Here is a 19,772-nt window from a genome sequence, read left to right on the forward strand (position 1 = left end):
TCTCTATAATCTAGAGACTAGCTTCAAAGACAGTGAAATACGTTTCAAAATGTACAACTAAATTAGGCACAAATTCCAGCTTCATAGAGTTAGGCTTATTCTCTGGATTTTAACAATAGAGATGTAAAAAGATAAAGTCTAATTTCTACTGATGTCAAGACTAAATAATATATCAGAGACTTTCAAATTAGAGGCAAGAAGTAACTGACAACAAGTATCTGTCCTTCAATTAGATAAAATTAGGAGCTATACAAGGAAAAAGGACTAAATTGAATGCCTTAATTTTTATGATATGTACATCTTGGGAGTAAAACTCAAAACCCATTCATCTCCTCAACAGATTAAGCATAGATTAGGTGCTTGGTATTACACTAAAATATGGGGCAAATAAGACACTCTCTTTCAAAAGGTATTCCTTTCTTAGGGCTTGTGTATTAAAATGTACAGACAGGGCCTTGAGCATTTTAAATGTAGTAATAGTAGTAATGTAGTAATAGAGAGCACAGAGCTACCTAGAACAAGATCAGGATGCTGAAAAAAAGTGCAAATGCATGGCACAGACTGTATTGTTGGGGAGGAATGAAATCTAGCTAGTCTCAAGATTTTCTGGGTGGAAAGAGCCTGAAAGAAAACAACTGTGGGCAGCTACAAAGGAATTGCTAAAGAGCAGAGTGACTAGAAGAGCTAGAAGCAAGACTGTAGAGGGGAGAGACCAGAGAAACCCATGACCAAGGGGGAAATCCATGCGTTCTCAATTTGAGGAAGATGGAAGAACAGATGAAAAAAAAATGCACTTAAGGAAAAAGGCAGAATTACAGATTCTGCCCCAATTCTCAGAGAAAGGAGGCTGCAGAGATAGCCAAGACCAACAGAGATCTACCTGAGGGCCACTCAGGGAAGAATTTTCTTTCTCTCGGGTCAAAAGAAGGATAGAAAGAACTAAGACAGTGGCTGTATGATGGAGAAAGAAATCACGACAGACCAGGCCAAAACCCACAAATCCAAACAGTCTTTGGATTAAAAAGAAGAATGAGATCATGGAATGCCTTGAGGGATTAATCTTTAAGCCTTGCTTTGCTGACCAAGGTCTCAAATATGTCATTATTTCCCCCTACTTACATTTGTACTTAGTTTGCATCCTGACATTCCCTTCCACAGGTGCCCTGTATTTGAAAGGGTTTGCTTTGTCCACTGTGATGGACAGTCTAGAAAGGAGGGCCTGGTAAAAGAGTATGAAAGTCTGGACCACGGGATGAAGATGCTATAGCCCTTTACTCTGACCAAGTGGGGACTAAGAGAAACTTAACTTGGTATCTAGAAAACAGAGGGAGATAGAATCAGACTAAGGAGGAGTGGGGAAAGCCTATTCCCTTCCCGCAGGCTTGAGTGGGATGTGGGCTCTCATTTAGGGAGAAGCCACTGGTCCTCAAGAAAAACAAGACAAAGAAGTGGGGACCTAGCAAAAGACCAGTGCTAGGCTTTGGACTCTAAGTGTGGAGCTACAGTTGTATGATATTCTGTCTTCTCTTCTGTCCCAGCTTTAAGTTATGCTGAAAGACGATGGAAAAAGTTAAATTAAGGAAATAGGAAACAGAAGTTACGGTATATTCAGCTTCCACCTTTAGCCATCTCTTCCTTGTGTAAAATGACTCGAGGGCTTCTCTGGTGGCGCAGTGGTTGAGAGTCCGCCTGCCGATGCAGGGGACACGGGTTTGTGCCCCGGTCCAGGAAGATCCCACATGCCACGGAGCGGCTGGGCCCGTGAGCCATGGCCGCTGAGCCTGCGCGTCCGGAGCCTGTGCTCCACAACGGGAGAGGCCACGATAGTGAGGGGCCTGTGTACCGCCAAAAAAAAAAAAAAAAAAAAAAAAAAAAAGACTCGAGAAGCTAGGAAGATGAACAAAAATGTTTTCAAGTAAAGAAACGTGCTGGTAAAGCAAGATGGCCCAGTTCAGAGAGGGCATACATTCTAGCTGGCAGTGGAGAGAAAAACTTAAGTGTTTGTTATCAAGTTGTCCCAACCCTAAAGCCATATGTCAGACCCAAAAGGACTGATGAAAAGAATTTAGAATAAATTAGAAAGAAACTTCAAAATCAATATTGAGGATAAGGGACTTCCCTGGTGATCCAGTGGTTAAGAATCCGTCTTGCAACACAGGGGACGCCAGTTTGATCCCTGGTCGGCGAACTAAGATCCCACATGCCTCGGGGCAACTAAGCCCATGCACCGCAATTACTGAGCCCACACGCTCTGGAGCCCTCGCGCCACAAGTAGAGAGAAGCCTGTGTGCTGCAACGAAAAATCCTGTGTGCCACAACTAAGACCCGCCAAATAATAATATAAATAAATAGATATTAAAAAAATAGTGAAAAAAAATACTGAGGATAAGATTAAGAGTCAGATTAGGTTGTGATTTGTAATGTCAATGAGTACTGAGAAAAGCACCAATTCTACACAGAAATTTTTTTTAAAATCTTGGTTTACATGTTTCAATCTCAAAACACTGTATTTAACATTGCTGCTTTCCTTCTTTAAATTGTGGAGAAAACAGACTAGACTTGTATGCTTGTCTTTCTGTGTTAACCATGTCTATCAATGGCTCAATAACCCAGGGGACAGTGCAGCCTAACTTTACTTTTGACTAGTGAAATAAAAACACTTAAAAGCGCACCTGAAACTAACACAACATTGTAAATCAACCATACTTCAATCAATCAATCAAATATTTGCAAAAGAAAAAAAAAAACACTTAGAAACATAATCTGAAAACCCAGACATATATCTCTTTAATGCCCTCAGGGCCTGTACTATAGGATAACCTACAGAAAAGACTGTTTTAAAACAAAATTTCTGCAGTACAGCATTATTTAAATCTTTTTTGATAATGTCCAAGACAGGCTCATAACCCAAATTCTGCTCTGTGGTACCAGGTAGTTCCAATATATGTATAACTATAAAAAGGGACTGAAATTACTTCCATGATCATTTAGTTATTAATAACTTATACTCAGGACAAAACTAAGATCCCTGAGGTAACTTTTCTCTTTTAAGCCAAACAGTGTAGAAATGCCAATCTTAATATTGCACTTACAACTTTGTACTACAAATAAAATTAATTCTACAAATAAGCTACAAATGATATGAACTAGTTTAGGAGAAGACTACTGTTTTGAGATAATGCTATTTCTTCTCATTTTAGCTCTTTTCCCTTTGGGCATTTTGTTTTGTACTGGCATTATAAGGAGATGACACTCAAAGCAGTCATATTTTCTAACTTTTTAGCAGCTACCACAAAGTATTAGTAGGAGAGTTACTGGACTAGAAATAGCTTTTATATTATATGAATTTTAATTACTGATCTTATATCTGCCCCCAATGACCACAGACTACAGTGTAACCAGCTGCATAAAAATAAATGTCAATTCAGAAAGAACATTAAATTTAATCTCTAGTTACAAATTTTTACAATCCAAAAAATCCATCATATACAATTTTACTTTCAAAATGAAAAACAAATTATTCAAGACTAAAAACGCAACCAAATGTTGAAAATCCACTGTGGATGTGGTATAGAGCTGTTCAACCATCATTACTGAAACAATAATCACTGACTAAAATTATAAATGCCACCCACTGCCAATTAAAGTATTATAATACAAATGTCTGTAAATTTCTAGATTGTTGTTTGCAGAAATATTTTGATTGCTTTGTCAAGGCAGTCTTTGTGGAGGCTTGTATTTTAACTTTTAAAGTGAGCATGACAGCCTTGAATATCATGGTTTGCATTTTAAATCCTTATGAAAGACTCCCCCCCACCCCCAATGCTCCTGTTTCTGTTTAGTGTGTTGTTATCTCTTGGGAGGAAATTATTTCTTTAGAGTTGATCAGTCCTTCGTGTGCAAATTCAAATGAACGAAGCATGTATCCTTATACTACGCTATATACTACAGTAGGCAAATATTGCCGAAAGGCCTTTAGATACAGTCCTGCCGGCATCCATTTTAATCAGCAAAATTCCAAATTCATACAGATACCTGAGAACAAAACAAAAAGCCAAGCAAACCCCCCCCATTGCCAACAACCCTAGCTCTGAAGACTAACACAGTTGGTTGCCACACAGAAGGAAACAGAGTATGCATAAAATAAATTTTCTTTTTAGTTGCTGGGGGTTTACTTCAAGATTTTATGTAATAGTTCTATTACCTCCAACAGTAGTTTTCTAGTTCAATTTTTCTAATTGTCTATCATTTTCAGACTAAGAGCTCTTGCCAGGAAAAAAAAAGGGAAAGAGAAATCTTTTTTCAAGCTGGGGTGGGTGGGGCATAGAGGGGGATTGATGATAACAGAGACGAGAAGATACTAAACCTTTTTAAAAGTCTTAGGTTTAGTGGAAAGAGACTTCCTGGTCTCCCGGGCATCATTTTTGCTCCCCATCCCAACAGGAGATGGCAGACAGAGCTATAAAAAATGCCTGTAACTGTGGATCAGTGGCGGAATGCTAGAATTACCTAGGGAACTTAAAAATTTAAGACAGTTGGCCTCCATAGTAGATCAATACAATCAATCTCTGGAGGTATTTCTCTTTTTAAAAGCTTCCCAGGTGATTCTAGTGTACAGCCAGCATTGAGAACCACTGTCTAGACAAGAGAAGACACAAATCCTTATGAGAAAAGGGAGTCCTTATGAGAAAGGTCATAAGATGGAGACTACATATAAGAATACTGTGACATTTACACGGGCTGGATGATGATGTCCACAACGTCAACCAGAACACACATACACAAGCACCCTTACTTGCGATCAGGGGTGGAGGGAGCTGAAAGGAATCTTACACATCAGCCGACTCTATATTTTGATTATACAACTCTATCAGTAAAAAAAATATTTTTTTTCCCTCGCCACGCAGCTTGTGGGATCTTAGCTCCCTGACCAGGAACGGAACCCAGACCCTCAGCAGTGAAAGCGCTGAGTCTTACCCACTGGACCACTGGGGAAATCCCAATCAGTAAAAAATGTAAAGCATGAACTATATGAATATATATTTGTAAATTATTAAAAAATGTATTCTGTATTAATATGCACAATTATCTTTATAAAGCATACAAGAACAAAAAATTTAAAGAGATGAAATAAAAATAAAACTATTTTAGGAATAAGTTTTAATTTAATTTGTCAAAATTACAAAACACTTTTTTTTGTTTTGCTCTCAAAATACAGTGGATCCGTCTTCATGTTCTGGATGCTTAGTCTTTAAATGAATTGCAAACTGTGATGGCTTTGAACCAGCAACAGCTAATACAATTTACGGTACAACACAAAGGTCAAGGGTCACTATGTCAAATTATTTCCAATAAGCCTTCAGCTCCCAGCCTTGGTGGCGGTGGTGGCAGCGTCAGGGGACTGCAGGCCACACTTCCGAGACCCCCCTGCCAGCCTGTTCCCAGCTGGGGCTCTGCCAATGGAAGAAGGAAGCAGGAGGAAGGGCGGTTTTCTTCTCTTGTGCTGTGGAAGCACCTCTGGAAGCAGCAGCTTCCTCATCTCTGGCAACCTCAGCCCTTCCATTTTTGTTATTCCATTCCGTAAACCATTTGTTACCAGTTCCCTACTTTAAGTCCCTTTCGGCTTGAAATATCTGGAGTTGTTTCTTCTTCCATGATAGACACTAACTGAATCATTAAAGACAGGGGATCACAAGCCATATTTAGAATGATAATTTCCTTTTCGGGAGGGCCAAGTTCTTGTCAGATTTGATCACGTCATCACTGTTTCTACCTCACAAAGTGACTAATAAAAGAGATTTTTTTTTTGCCATGCCACACGGCTCACGGGATCTTAGCTCCCCGACCTGGGATCGAACCTTGGGCGCACAGCAGTGAAAGTGCCGAGTCTTAAACAGTGGACCACCAGGGAATTCCAAGAGACGGTTTTAGAAGAGAAGTGTCAGTTTTGCCACTTTCACGTTGATATATATTTGCTTCATTACTATTATCTTTAATCTACAGTTTCTTTGTTGGAATCTTTTTAAGCCATTTATTCACTTTTTGAGATTGAATTTAGTTAATAATAGATACTATAATCTGTAAATCCTTAAATTTAGCACCAAACCTAAAATGCTGAAAACAAAAGCGTGAGGTGCTGAAAGCACCAATGCCAACCCCTCTGTGTTGCACAATTTCTTTCTTTTTTCTTTGGCCACACCATGTGGCATGTGGGATCTTAGTTCCCCGATCAGGGATCGAACTTGTGCCCCCTGCGATGGAAGCTTGGAGTCTTAACCACCAAACAGCCAGGGAAGTCCTTGCGTTGTACAACTTCTGCTCCTCTAATGAAAAATGACTGATTAGCACAGGGACTGCATAAGGGTACCAAGGTCAATCCCCATTGTAAATATTTCTAGAGCTCAATTTCTTTCCTTTATTAGGTAAAACCCAAGAAAAATATAAGTTCCAAAATCTCCCCCTCCCCCAATTGGCCCTTTTGTAAATCATATTTTGACAGCCATTATTTTTCATAGTTTGTTTTTGCTACGTGAAAGGATGGGGGATGGGGAATGTGATGTTCAAATGTTTACAAAATGCAGGATTAAACAAATTCCTAGAGGTTCCCAACTTTAGTATATTAAATGCAGTGTCAATATTGAAGGGGGAGGATATAACCAGAATCTACAAGTTCTTTTAACACACAATTCTTTTTACACAACTCTTTTTTTTCAAGGAGATTCTCATAAAATTAGTGTTTCAAAAAACTTTCTCTGGAAAAAGTTTCAGAAACTTAATGATGATCTAATAGGCAGAGGAAAGGCCACGAAGGGAGAAACCTGACAGGTCACATCCTACTAAAGGGTGAGTTTTCACGGCCAAGCTTTCAAGGAAGGACTATTCTAAGAGATAATGCTACTAATATCATTGTTTTTGGCTCCCAAAATGCTTTCTGAATGGCAAGAATAGTAGGTATCATATCCCAGATAGTTTGTGAAGCAAAGAGATAAATTTAAATTTAATGCTTAGAAAAGCTCTATGTACAAAGTAGGAATTCAAATATTTGGAGATGATCATATATACCAAATGTAAATTTATCTAGGTGTCACAGGTGAGTGAAAATGTTTCTGGGGGTAAATGCAAAGTGGTTTCTTTCTGATCAAATGTATGTATGGATATTCTTTTACAAATATATATGTCATTTCCACCTCCTTTAAAATTTTTTGTACAAATTTTTTCCCCCTTATTTCTGTCCTGAAAATTGCATTAAAAGAACCTCAACTGTTAAAATGAAATACTGGGCTTCATGTTTATATAGCTCCACCTGGCAAAAGTTTGAGAACATTTCAACCTCATATTGAATTTAAAACTGGACATCATAAAGCCACCTAAGGAGACAAAAGACCTGTATGCAGAAAACTATAAGACACTGATGAAAGAAATTAAAGATGATACAAACAGATGGAGAGACAGATATACCATGTCCTTGGATTGGAAGAATCAACACTGTGAAAATGGCTATACTACCCAGAGCAATCTACAGATTCAATGCAATCCCTATCAAACTACCAATGGTATTTTTCACAGAAGTAGAACAAAAAATTTCACAATTTGTATGGAAACCCAAAAGACCCCGAATAGCCAAAGCAATCTTGAGAAAGAAAAACAAAGCTGGAGGAATCAGGCTCCCGGACTTCAGATTATACTACAAAGCTACAGTAATCAAGACAGTATGGTACTGGCACAAAAATAGAAATATACATCAACGGAATAGGATAGAAAGCCCAGAGATAAACCCACACACCTATGGTCACCTTATCTTTGATAAAGGAGACAAGAATATACAATGGAGAAAAGACAGCCTCTTCAATAAATGGTGCTGGGAAAACTGGACAGCTACATGTAAAAGAAAATTAGAACACTCCCCAGCACCATACACAAAAATAAACTCAAAATGGATTAAAGACCTAGATGGAAGGCCAGGCACTATAAAACTCTTAGAGGAAAACATAGGAAGAACATTCTTTGACATAAATCACAGCAAGATCCTTTTTGACCCACCTCCTAGAGAAATGGAAATAAAAACAAAAATAAACAAATGGGACCTAATGAAACTTAAAAGCTTTTGCACAGGGGCTTCCCTGTGGCACAGTGGTTGAGAGTCCACCTGCCGATGCAGGGGACATGGGTTCGTGCCCCGTTCCAGGAAGATCCCACATGCCGCGGAGCGGCTAGGACCGTGAGCCATGGCCACTGGGCCTGCGTGTCCAGAGCCTGTGCTCTGCAACAGGAGAGGCCACAACAGTGAGAGGCCCAAGTACCGCAAAAAAAAAAAAAAAAAAAAGCTTTTGCACAGCAAAGGAAACCATAAACAAGATGAAAAGACAACCCTCAGAATGGGAAAAAATATTTGCAAATGAAGCAACTGACAAAGGATTAATCTCCAAAATTTACAAGCAGCTCACGCAGCTCAGTGTCAAAAAAACAAACAACCCAATTCAAAAATGGGCAGAAGACCTAAATAGATATACCCTGAGAAAACCGTAATTCAAAAAAAGTCATGTACCACAATGTTCACTGCAGCTCTATTTATAATAGCCAGGACATGGAAGCAACCTAAGTGTCCATCGACAGATGAATGGATAAAGAAGATGTGGCACACATATACAATGGAATATTACTCAGCCATAAGAAGAACGAAATTGAGTTATTTGTAGTGAGGTGGATGGACCCAGAGTCTGTCATACAGAGTGAAGCAAGTCAGAAAGAGAAAAACAAATACCATATGCTAACACATATATACAGAATCTTAAAAAAAAAAATAAAAAGTTTCTGAAGAACCTAGGGGCAGGACAGGAATAAAGACGCAGACGTAGAGAAGGGACTTGAGGACACAGAGAGGGAGAAGGTTAAGCTGGGACGAACTGAGAGAGTGGCATGGACATATATACACTACCAACTGTAAAACAGATAGCTAGTGGGAAGCAGCCGCATAGCACAGGGAGATGAGCTCGGTGGTCTGTGACCACCTAGAGGGGTGGGACTGGGAGGGTGGGAGGGAGATGCAAGAGGGAGGAGATATGGGGATATATGTATATGTATAGCTGATTCACTCTGGTATAAAGCAGAAACTAACACACCATTGTAAAGCAATTATACTCCAATAAAGATGTTTAAAAAAACCACAAAAAACTGAGTATCTTAGTACTTCCCTGGTGGCACAGTGGTTAAGAATCCACCTGCCAATGCCGGGGACACAGGTTTGAGCCCTGGTCCGGGAAGATCCCACATGCCGTGGAGCAACTAAGCCCGTGCACCACAACTACTGAAGCCCGCGCACCTAGAGCCTGTCTTCTGCAACAAGAGAAGCCACTGCAACGAGAACCCCCGTGCATCGCAATGAAGAGTAGCCCCTGCTCACCACAACTAGAGGAAGCCCGCGCGCAGCAACAAAGACCCAACGCAGCCAAAAATAAATTAATTAAAAAAATTTTTTAAATAAATAAAACTGAACATCTTGATTACATAATCTCTAAGTCATTCTTGTTGAATGAACTACATTGAAGTTTCTCAATCACTTAAAAATTAATGTTCCTGACAATAATAACAAAAGTTTTATACTCTTCTTACAGTTGGCATTATAATACTGAATATCCTTTTAAAAGCTATGCAGGTGCCTTCACCCATTTTGATACAATCCCATGGAAAAAATTCACTAAAGATTCAAATAACATAATGTGGTAAGTTACAGTCAATCTCTGTTAATCAAAGATTACTATATGACTCATCACTGTAATTACGTTAATATTAACGACTCATTTACGCTCTGACAACCTTAACGAAGGCTGTTACCATGAACTGAAATGTCACTTAATGTTAAAAAGAGTCTTTAAAGTGGATGTGATGGCTTTTTTTCCTTTTTTTTTTAAATAGATCTTTATTGGAGTATAATTGCTTCACAATACCCTGTTAGTTTCTGTTGCACAACAAAGCGAATCAGCCATGTGCATACACTTGTCCCCATATCCCCTCCCTCTTGAGATGAGATAGGTTTATATCCTAATGAGTGGTTTAGAATATACAATATATTTGTATTTATTTTAGCAGTAGAAAGAAAGCAATGAAAAACATTCTAAAAATGACATTTGGAATGTATCTTCTATACCTGACAGGTAGATATAGTGCCAATGTCACTCTGTGTATGAATTGGATAGAGGTCAGAGCTTTAATACTAAGCAAAGGTGCCAGCTTTGACTGACCTAAGAGAGATTTTCCTTTTGCCTCAGAAATGATGGTATGTGGTAGTATAACAAGAGTGACCCTTATAACGGAATTTAAGAAAAAACAATTATAATATACAAATGTGGACTCACTAGGTCAAAGGAAATATAGATTATACCCCAAATGGGGTCTGAAAAGGCATGACCAGAGAAATTGAAAGAAGTGGTAGCTCCGTGAAGACAGGAATTTTATTTATTTGGTTCACCAAGAGTAGGTATCTCAGGCATAAAGCAGGCATTAAAAAAATATTATTTTTGTTGACAGAAGACAAACCTTACATAACTGTGGAAGGACATTGTCATGGCTAAGTACTAACACTCTTCCCTAGCTTTCTTCCCTTTCCCATTCCAACAGAAAAGTTTTACTGCCCACTGTAACAATTCAGACAATACATGCTCACTGTGACAATTCCAACAATTCAAAAAAGATTTCATAAAGAGGAAAATTAGGATAAAATCACTCTAGAGCCTACCATCAAAAAATAACAACCTAAAGTACTGAACTAATCCTTATTTTGGGACGAGTGTTTCTGACCTTTTCCTATCTTAAGCAATAGGGAGAAACACTATTGCATATACATCTTTGGCCACTTGTCTTACTAGGATAAATTCTTAGATATAAGACTGCTAGATCAAAGGATGTATCCTTTTATAGTGCTTTTGACACAAATTACCAAACTTCTCTCCAGAAAGGCTGTATCTTTTTATAGCCTATGGAAGGTGTGGTCTTCCTTGTCCTCACTGCAATAAAAACTTACACAAGAGTAGAAACAGGTATACAGAAGCCTGACCCATAAGTGGAGAAAAAAGCATAGTCAGGGGCTACAGGAGAAGCATATCAATGAAGAAGAGAGGCAAAGACAAGTAAGACCTATCCTATTTCACTTCTCTGTTTCCACTTGGCTCCAGAAGGTTGTATGTATTCCCATCTAAGAGTAGAAAAGACTGGAATAGAAGAGGACAAAGAAGGAGACTTCTACTTACTTGTCTCAGTCAACAGACATCATAAAAATACCTCTCTTGGATTATCTTATGTTTGTCCCCACTTATCTTGCCTATCCTCTTTTTTAGTTTATTTTTCCCCTGACACATAACCAGAGGCTATAAAACGAAAGCCTGCGTGCATGCAGCTGAATTGTGACTTGCTTGACTAAATCCACACAGTGTAGCAATTTTTAATATCTGAATGTCTTTAGAAGGGGCACATACACTCCAGTTCATCAGTCTCTACCACTTATCTTCTTAAATTTCAGCATCCCACCCAGACAGATGCCTGCTTGGTCCTGGAGACACTTGCATTTGCTACCTTTCACGTAAAATAACCAAAAGAAATTCAAATATCATAAAGCAGTGGTTTGGCAGATACTATCTGCGTCACTGAATAAGCCTGGAACTTAAGGCCAGTCTTAAAGAGTGTTTATTTCTTCCTAAACTCAGTATCAAGGGGAATCTTAAGCAACAAAGGAGGACACAGGTTATCAACTCTTAATTGCTACTTAACTTAGGCTTCCTTTTATTTTCAGAAAATCATCACATTTCTCCTGACGCTGCAGGTACTTCAAGACCCAGAACCCTTAGCCCTTTTAGCACTGCTAATAATGTGCAACAACACAGCACAGTGGTTCATTAAGAGTAAGGCTCCTACTCACAGACACAGGAAACAAACTTATGGCCACCAAAGGGGAAGTAGGGGGAGGGATAAATCAGGAGTATGGGATTGACAGATACACACGACTATATATAAAACAAACAGCAAGGACCTACTGTATAGCACAGGGAACTATATTCAGTATCTTGTAATAACCTACAATGTGCATAACCACATCACTTTGCTGGACACCTGAAACTAATGCAATATTATAAACCACCTATACTTCAATTAAAAAAAAAAAAAGTAAGGCTCTTAAAACAGACTATCTGATTCAACACCTGGACTGGCTCATTACTGGCTGTGTGACCTCAAGTAAGCTAACCTCTCTGTGCCTCAGTTACTTCATCTGTAAAATAAGGATAGGAGCAGTAGTTACAATAGTAAGAACAGTGCCTGGCACAAAGTACACATTATATGTATACATGTGTATACATATTTTATACACACAGAAAATACATACTGTGTGTGTGTGTATATATATGCTGTGTATATATATAATAAATATAGTATATATGATATACTTCAATAAAAGAGGTTTAAATACACACACACATACACACAGGCAGTCCTTGCTTTGAATGGTAGTGTGAGGCCATAAAAATGCCCATAAAAGTTGAAACTATGCAAAGCCATCTTAATAATCAATGGGAAAAATTATCATTGTTTCATGGCCTTTAAAACTTTTTGTCAAAACATTAAAAACTCTCAGTAATAAAGGTATTGAGAAAAAACAGCAAAACTAATATTTATTAAGGACACTAAAACATTAGAAACATTGAAAAATGAAGTGTTTTATTTCTTTGAAAAACTTTTCAGGAGTCATTTGAACAGTGGTTGCCTTCTTCTCATCGTATGATTTAGGATACACAGTGAATATCTTTTCTATGCTTGGCAAACTGTTATCTTCCTCACTAAGTCTGGATAACTCAAGCGCCTGACAGCAAGTTATGTGACTGCCAAGGTCCTTTCCAAACCTAAGAGTTTGTGATATTAAAGACAGAACAGAGTGAAGAAAGACATGAAGACTTACATTGTATTGATGATTAGCAACAGGTCTGTAATTGGTTGTCACAACTTTGTCCAGTTGCTGCGATAGCCTCACAGGTTTGGAAGATTCTTCTATCTGTAATCTGAAAAACAGAAGGCATTGTTAACAAACTTACTTGTTTACCGGGTGAAACCTGAAGAGTTATTCCTATAATTCTTCAAGACTAATACTTAATATATAAAGAAGATACATCAGTCTTAATACTTCAAAAACACACTGAATATGACAATAATGTAGAAACCAGACCATAAGCTAAACATACAAACCATGTCATTTAGTTCTACAGCTTCCTTCTAAACCTATACTTTGCAGTCAAACTTTAAGTTTTAAAACAAAGAAGCTAATCAGCTTTAAATTTCTAGAAAAAAATTTGCATGTAAAAATGAATTATCTTAAGTTATATGGTCGAAAACTAATCAAGGTATTAATCCAAAACTTCTATTCATTTGATGAGATTAAAGTATGATAAAAAGATGACACATCAGCATTCAGGATCTAGTGGCTAGTAGCTGCTTCAATGGACAGTGCATATAAATAACATTTCCATCATCACAGAAATTTCTATTGGACAGCATTGGTTGTCCAACTGTAGGACTCCATCCATCTAAATTAAAATATAATTAAAAACATCACTTTTGGAAAAAAGAGCCATAAAATAAACCTATGACACTAGGTATAGCATATTATAAATATATATATTCAAATAGCAATCTGAGGAGATTTTGTTTTGGACTAAATATTACCATACCCAGTGACTCACATTCAACCATTTACTTCTTATTTTAAAAATTAATTCTTTGGTATATGAGCACAGTAAATCTAAAAAATGTTTTAAGGGGGAAAATGGTGTAGCTTTCAAAATGACTTTTTTTTTTAATCAAAGTGACTATTTTTTAAAGGACAGAAGATACCACTGTACCTCTAGACTTCTCACCAGCAAGATATCAGAATACAAGAATATATTTAAAGTACTATAGAAAAAAAATTGCCAACCATGTCTAGCTAAATTATAACTGAAGAGTAAGAGTGAAATAAAAGTATTTTTGTACAAAAACAAAGTTTATCATTCACAGGTCCTCACTGAGAGAACTACTCAAGGATTCATTTCAGCAAAAAGTAAAATGAACCCAAAAGGAACTAGTGAAATGCAATGGTCACAGCAAAGAAACTGAGAACCATGTTAGAAAATTACCTACTTGATACAGACAAAAAAAAGAAGGTGGGTTTTTAAAGAAAATGGAACTTAACATGAAAGAATGGGAAGAAAGAGAGCAAAATGAATGCATTTAAGATTTCCATATGCTTTCTAAATTTTCTGCAATAAGCATCAATCACTTTCATAATCAGAAAAGGAAGTATACTTTCTTAAAGGAAAACGAAAAATCATTTCTTAGTTTGAAAGCCTTAAAAATGTTGGTCATTTAAAAATAATACATGTTGAACATCGTATTACTTTATTTTAATGGGACTTTAAATTCTTTGGTTCAACAGAACAGGAACTAAAAATTTTCATTTAAAATTCCTTCAAAAGAGAAAAACAAATACTGTATGCTAACACATATATATGGAACCTAAAAAAAAAAAAAAAAGGTTCTGAAGAACCTAGGGGCAGGACAGGAATAAAGATGCAGACTTAGAGAATGGACTTGAGGACACAGGGAGTGGGAATGGTAAGCTGGGGTGGGATAGGGAGGGTGGGAGGGAGACGCAAGAGGGAGGGGATACGGGGATATATGTATATGTACAGCTGATTCGCTTTGTTATAAAGCAGAAACTAACACACCATTGTAGAGCAATTATACTCCAATAAAGACGTTAAAAAAATAAAATAAAATTCCTTCAAAGGCACAACTTGCAGTATAAAAGGTACCTGCTTTTATAACATTCTTATTATTTAATTACTTGGTTGGAGTTATTTCTGTTTATTTCTGCCTATTTTTAGGGATATACTACCAAATTCCTCAGAAGATATTAAATATCTACCAATTGCTTTTTTAATTTGCAAGCTATAAATACTACAGGTTTTATTTTTAACTATGATCCCCAAATTGAGTATAGCCATTTCTGTATTAAAATATAAATATTTTAATCCTTCCAATTATTCTTAAATCCATATATATCCTTTAAATACATAAATTCATTATTTTATGAAGTGTAAAAAAAGTACTTTAGAAATGTCTTTAGAAACTTACTGTATATGTCACCATAAATCATATGTAGTTTGTTACTTTGCTTTTCATGGGCCAAATATACTTTCTATGAACCAGGAAGAAGGCACTAGCTAGAGGTCTAGAAGGGAGATGTCCACCCAAAGATGGACTTGGGTTAACGATCCTTCAGTGGCCTCTTAACTGTTCTTGGGTGACACATAAGCTCCTTTACATGACTGCATGTCCCTATGGGATCAAGTCCCTGATATCTCTCCAGCTTAATCCACTGTTCTCCCACATCTGCACCCCCATGGCTCCAGCTGTGCCATGACCAGACTTCAGAAGGAGCCTCTTACAGGCAATCGTCCAGCAAATGATTCCTGGGTGCCTCCCTCTGAAGAAAAGACTTGATTAGTGGAAGACAAACATTAAACAAACGCTTATCTATAACGGATTATCTGCAGGACTGAAGAGGGACCGGGGGTTGATATTATGACAACTGACTGCGTGCTGCTACGAAGTAAAGATTAACTCCAAGATGTGCACTTGAGGGTAAGCTGGAGCAGGGCAATCCAAACTTGTAAGAGGTGAGGCGAAAAAGACTGGGCAGAAATCACTCCTCCAAGCTGAGAAGATGTCTCAAAGTGACAAAGAGATAAGCGTTTAGAGAGAAAAGAATGATTGAAGACAGTTATAGGAATGTTTACAAAGGGGTAGAACTAAGCATGTGTAATTCCTTGAAAAAAGGGCGGAAACCCCCCCCCCCCCATAACCAAGTGGCAACCTGTCTCTGAACACCTCTCTGTGCTCTAACCTTAGCCCCATCCCCTTAATGCAATCAATTCTCAGGGGTTTGGCCTCTCTAAATGATAATCTACCTGTTATGCTGCCACTAAATTATCTTTCCTGATTCAATCACCTCACTCCACAATTTGATCTTATGAGGCCTTCAAGGAGGGAGGCATGCGCTAGCTTCTTCCTCCTACATTAAATGATTGTTCCCCTTACTTCACAATTTGAAAATTCCTTGGGGTTTCAGTTTGTTCAGGTAAGTGCATTTTTATAAACGGTAGCTTATTCTCGTCATGCTCTTACACTAGAATTTATTTTCAGCCACTGCATCCCGATTCAGGTTCATGTGGCACACTTTCCTTTCAATTCTAATACAAAAGTTCTAAAAGCCAATTTCATCATCCATAGAGTGGCATGACTCATGCCATTTTTATCCTCAAAGTATTTAATCTTTTAAATATATAAAGGAAAACACTGAATTAACTTTTTAAAAAAAGCTCACATTAAAATTTAACCTTTTTATTATACATTTAAAAAGTCAAGTCTAAGCGTTTTGTTTTAATTAAAAGATATCTTTATGATTCAAAACTCAAAAGGTGGGACTTCCCTGGTGGGACAGGGGTTAAGAATCTGCCTGCCAATGCAGGGGACACGGGTTCGAGCCCTGGTCTGGGAAGATCCCACATGCCGCGGAGCAACTAAGCCCGTGCACCACAACTACTGAGCCTGAGCTCTAGAGCCCGTGAGCCACAACGACTGAGCCAGCATGCCACAACTACTGAAGCCCACATGCCTAGAGCCCATGCTCTACAACAAGAGAAACCACAGCAATGAGAAGCCCACGCACCGCAACAAAGAGTAGCCTTCCGCTCACCGCAACTAGAGAAAGCCCACGCGCAGCATCGAAGACCCAATGCGGCCATAAATAAATAAATAGATTAAAACAAAACAAAACACCTCAAAAGGTTAATCTGTGGACTGAAAATATAACATATTCTTAAAGAACTAAATCTTAAAATACTTTAACCTGAATAGTTTAAAATAATTTAGCAGGGTTCTTAACATTAAATAATCCATTTTACATTATCTCATGAAGCGTCAGAACAATTTGCAACTCCACTTCATCACTGAACAAAGCAACAAATTAAACATCACTGACCTCAACATGCCTTCAAAGTCAAAATGAGGTTTAAAACTAGGCTTGTACAAAATAATTTAATTTGGAAATATTTGGTTTGTACAGCTGAACAGCAAACTACACACAGAGGTTTTATGCTGGATTGGGAGGAAGCTAAAAGTTTTGCTGTCCCAACCATTTAAAAAATTGGGTCTTAACTTTTTCAGAAAATTTAAAAACATGGTGTTATTTTCAAGAAGTAATAGAAAAATATTACTATGTGATCATTTAGACACAGCTAGGCCCTGTTTTACAAACCATTAAAAAAAAATACGTGTTGCTAATTATTACCACCATTTCAGGACAATTTAGAATACACATTCACATTCTTAGAAGACTAGGACTCAATGAATTCCCAGTCTCTCTAGAATTATTATTTAAAGAGTCAGTTTTTTTTGTTGTTCTTTTTGTTTGTTTTTTGCGGTACGCGGGCCTCTCACTGCCGCGGCCTCTCCCGCTGTGGAGCACAGGCTCCGGACGCGCAGGCTCAGTGGCCATGGCTCACGGGCCCAGCCGCTCCGCGGCATGCGGGATCCTCCCGGACCGGGGCACGAACCCGTGTCCCCTGCATCGGCAGGTGGACTCCCAACCACTGCACCACCGGGGAAGCCCCTGTTTTTTGTTTTAAGCAAAGCAGCAGCAAAGATCTAAGAATTATTACTAGATCTAAGAAAGCCATGACACAAGTGCGTCATAAACACTGGCATCAAAACTACACAATTTTGTTGAAGGACCTTGCAATTCCCTGCACCTCCAATCCCACGCTGCCATCCTGAGATCCATGAGCTGGCTGATGGACTCTCCCAGATTCCTCTTAGGAGAGGGCATTTTAGCTCGTGCTCAAACAGTCAAAAAATATCTCCTATATGATACAGAATTTTGATCATTTTTGGCTTTTTATAAAACTAGCAATTTCATATGATTCAACCTAACAGCTCCCTCTTTTTCTCCTCCCTATGATTGTTTTTTTAAAATTTTATTGAAGTATAGTTGATTTACAATGTTGTGTTAATTTCTGTTGTACAGCAAAGTGACTCAGTTACAGATATATATACATATATATTCTTTTTCAGATTCTTTTCCATTATGCTTTATCACAGGATACTGAATACAGTTCCCTGTGCTACCCAGCAGGACCTTGCTGCTTATCCATCCTATATATACTAGTTGGCATCTGCTAACCCCAAACCCCCAATCCTCTCCCTGCCCGCCACCCCTCACAGGCAACCAGAAGTCTGTTCTCTAGGTCGGTGAGTCCTAACAGTTCCCTCTTAATGAAAGACTTAACGCTGAGTTGAATTCTTTTACATGAGAGTAATATAATTCAAATCACTAATTAAGTCCCAGCGTGAGGGTGACTTGCCCATGATCATACAGCTTGTCTGAAAGGGAAAAAAATTCAAGATTCCTCGTCCAGTGCTCTTATATCACTGCATCTTAAACATAATGAGGCAATCCAGATGTCTTTTCAAGTTGGTAAACATATACTATCCCAACTTAAAATATTTATAGCTATTTAAGAAAATATATTATGTCCAAAACGCGTCCATTACATTAGCTAGCAAGTTGTTCGGAAGGGACCTACATCTGGCGAGGGAAACGATAATTGACAACGCACCTTGTTTTCTCCTAGATTCGTTAGAAACAACAGCCATCTGCAAGTTTTTGGTATGTGTTGGGTAAGGTGAAATAAATGACAGTGTAATGAAGATATTTTATGTGTCTTGGTTTAATTTTTGCCTAATTTTTTCTTTTTCACCAAAACACTGTGACTGTCAATCCAATTTTCACTTCTCCAGGAAGAGCATATATCACCAACATTCCGGAGAGTATCTGTTTACCTAATCTGTGAGCTAAACAACACAATCTCCACTCAACAGTCCAAAATATAAATATCTTACCTGATGGCCAGAACATTTTTACTATCTTATGTAGTTTCCTTTTCTCTCATAGTCCTTCCTTATGTAATCTACTTAATATCTTGAACTTGAAGGCACCTTCAGTGGATCCCTTTAGCCTAAGCAGTAGCATTACTTCCCAGTCACCAGTGCTCTGGTTGCATGCAAGTACTACAGATGTCCAAATGGGAGGAAGTGGGTCAGGAAGACAGCACATGCAACTGGTTCTTAGGAGTCTGGGAAGCAACAAGGTATCTAAGGTTTGCACTGCCTGGAGTTTTTGTTCAAGTAATTATAAACTTTGGTCGCTTGAAACTTTTTCTTTGCAATGTGTTTTTTCTTTAGTCCAAGAAAGGCATGACTTCTTGTATCATCTCATGAAAGCAAATTGTTTTTTTACCTTAGAAAGTTGTGATTTCAGTGTAAGAGTGTGTGTGATAGGGAAGGGGAAAAAGAAGGGGGGCAGAAGGAAGCAATAGCATTTGATGTAAGAAACCCTTTACTGCTTATGCTTTTCCTGTTAATCAAATACCCTAGTCAATATTTTGGTACAGGCACAAAGCAGAAACACATGAGGAAAAGAGTTTAGCTAATCAGGGAACATTGATTGTTTCTCAATACATGACCAAGTAGCTACTCTTTTTATGCTAGAAATGAAATTACCCTAAACTCCGAAGGATGATGAATGACAAAAATACTTGTTTCATTTTTAAGAACTTTTCATTTTATTTCCCTTCTCCATACTCCAGGAAAAGTAAAAAGCCTAAATAATTTGGTATGATTCCCAGGGGTGGCGG

At 38.0% G+C, this 19,772-nt stretch overlaps 1 protein-coding gene across 1 annotated transcript in view; it reads right to left on the reverse strand.

Annotated features, from left to right (window-relative positions):
• Positions 1–19,772, reverse strand: part of GTF2F2 (general transcription factor IIF subunit 2) — a 156,899-nt gene that overhangs the window by 17,856 nt on the left and 119,271 nt on the right. The window contains exon 6 of the mRNA XM_082859322.1: positions 12,941–13,040. Within this exon, the coding sequence (XP_082715448.1) occupies positions 12,941–13,040 (100 nt within the window). The remainder of the gene's footprint in view (positions 1–12,940; positions 13,041–19,772) is intronic.

This window comes from Leucopleurus acutus, assembly GCF_964270905.1.
Source record: "Leucopleurus acutus genome assembly, chromosome: 18".
In the NCBI taxonomy this organism is placed as follows: domain Eukaryota; kingdom Metazoa; phylum Chordata; class Mammalia; order Artiodactyla; family Delphinidae; genus Leucopleurus; species Leucopleurus acutus.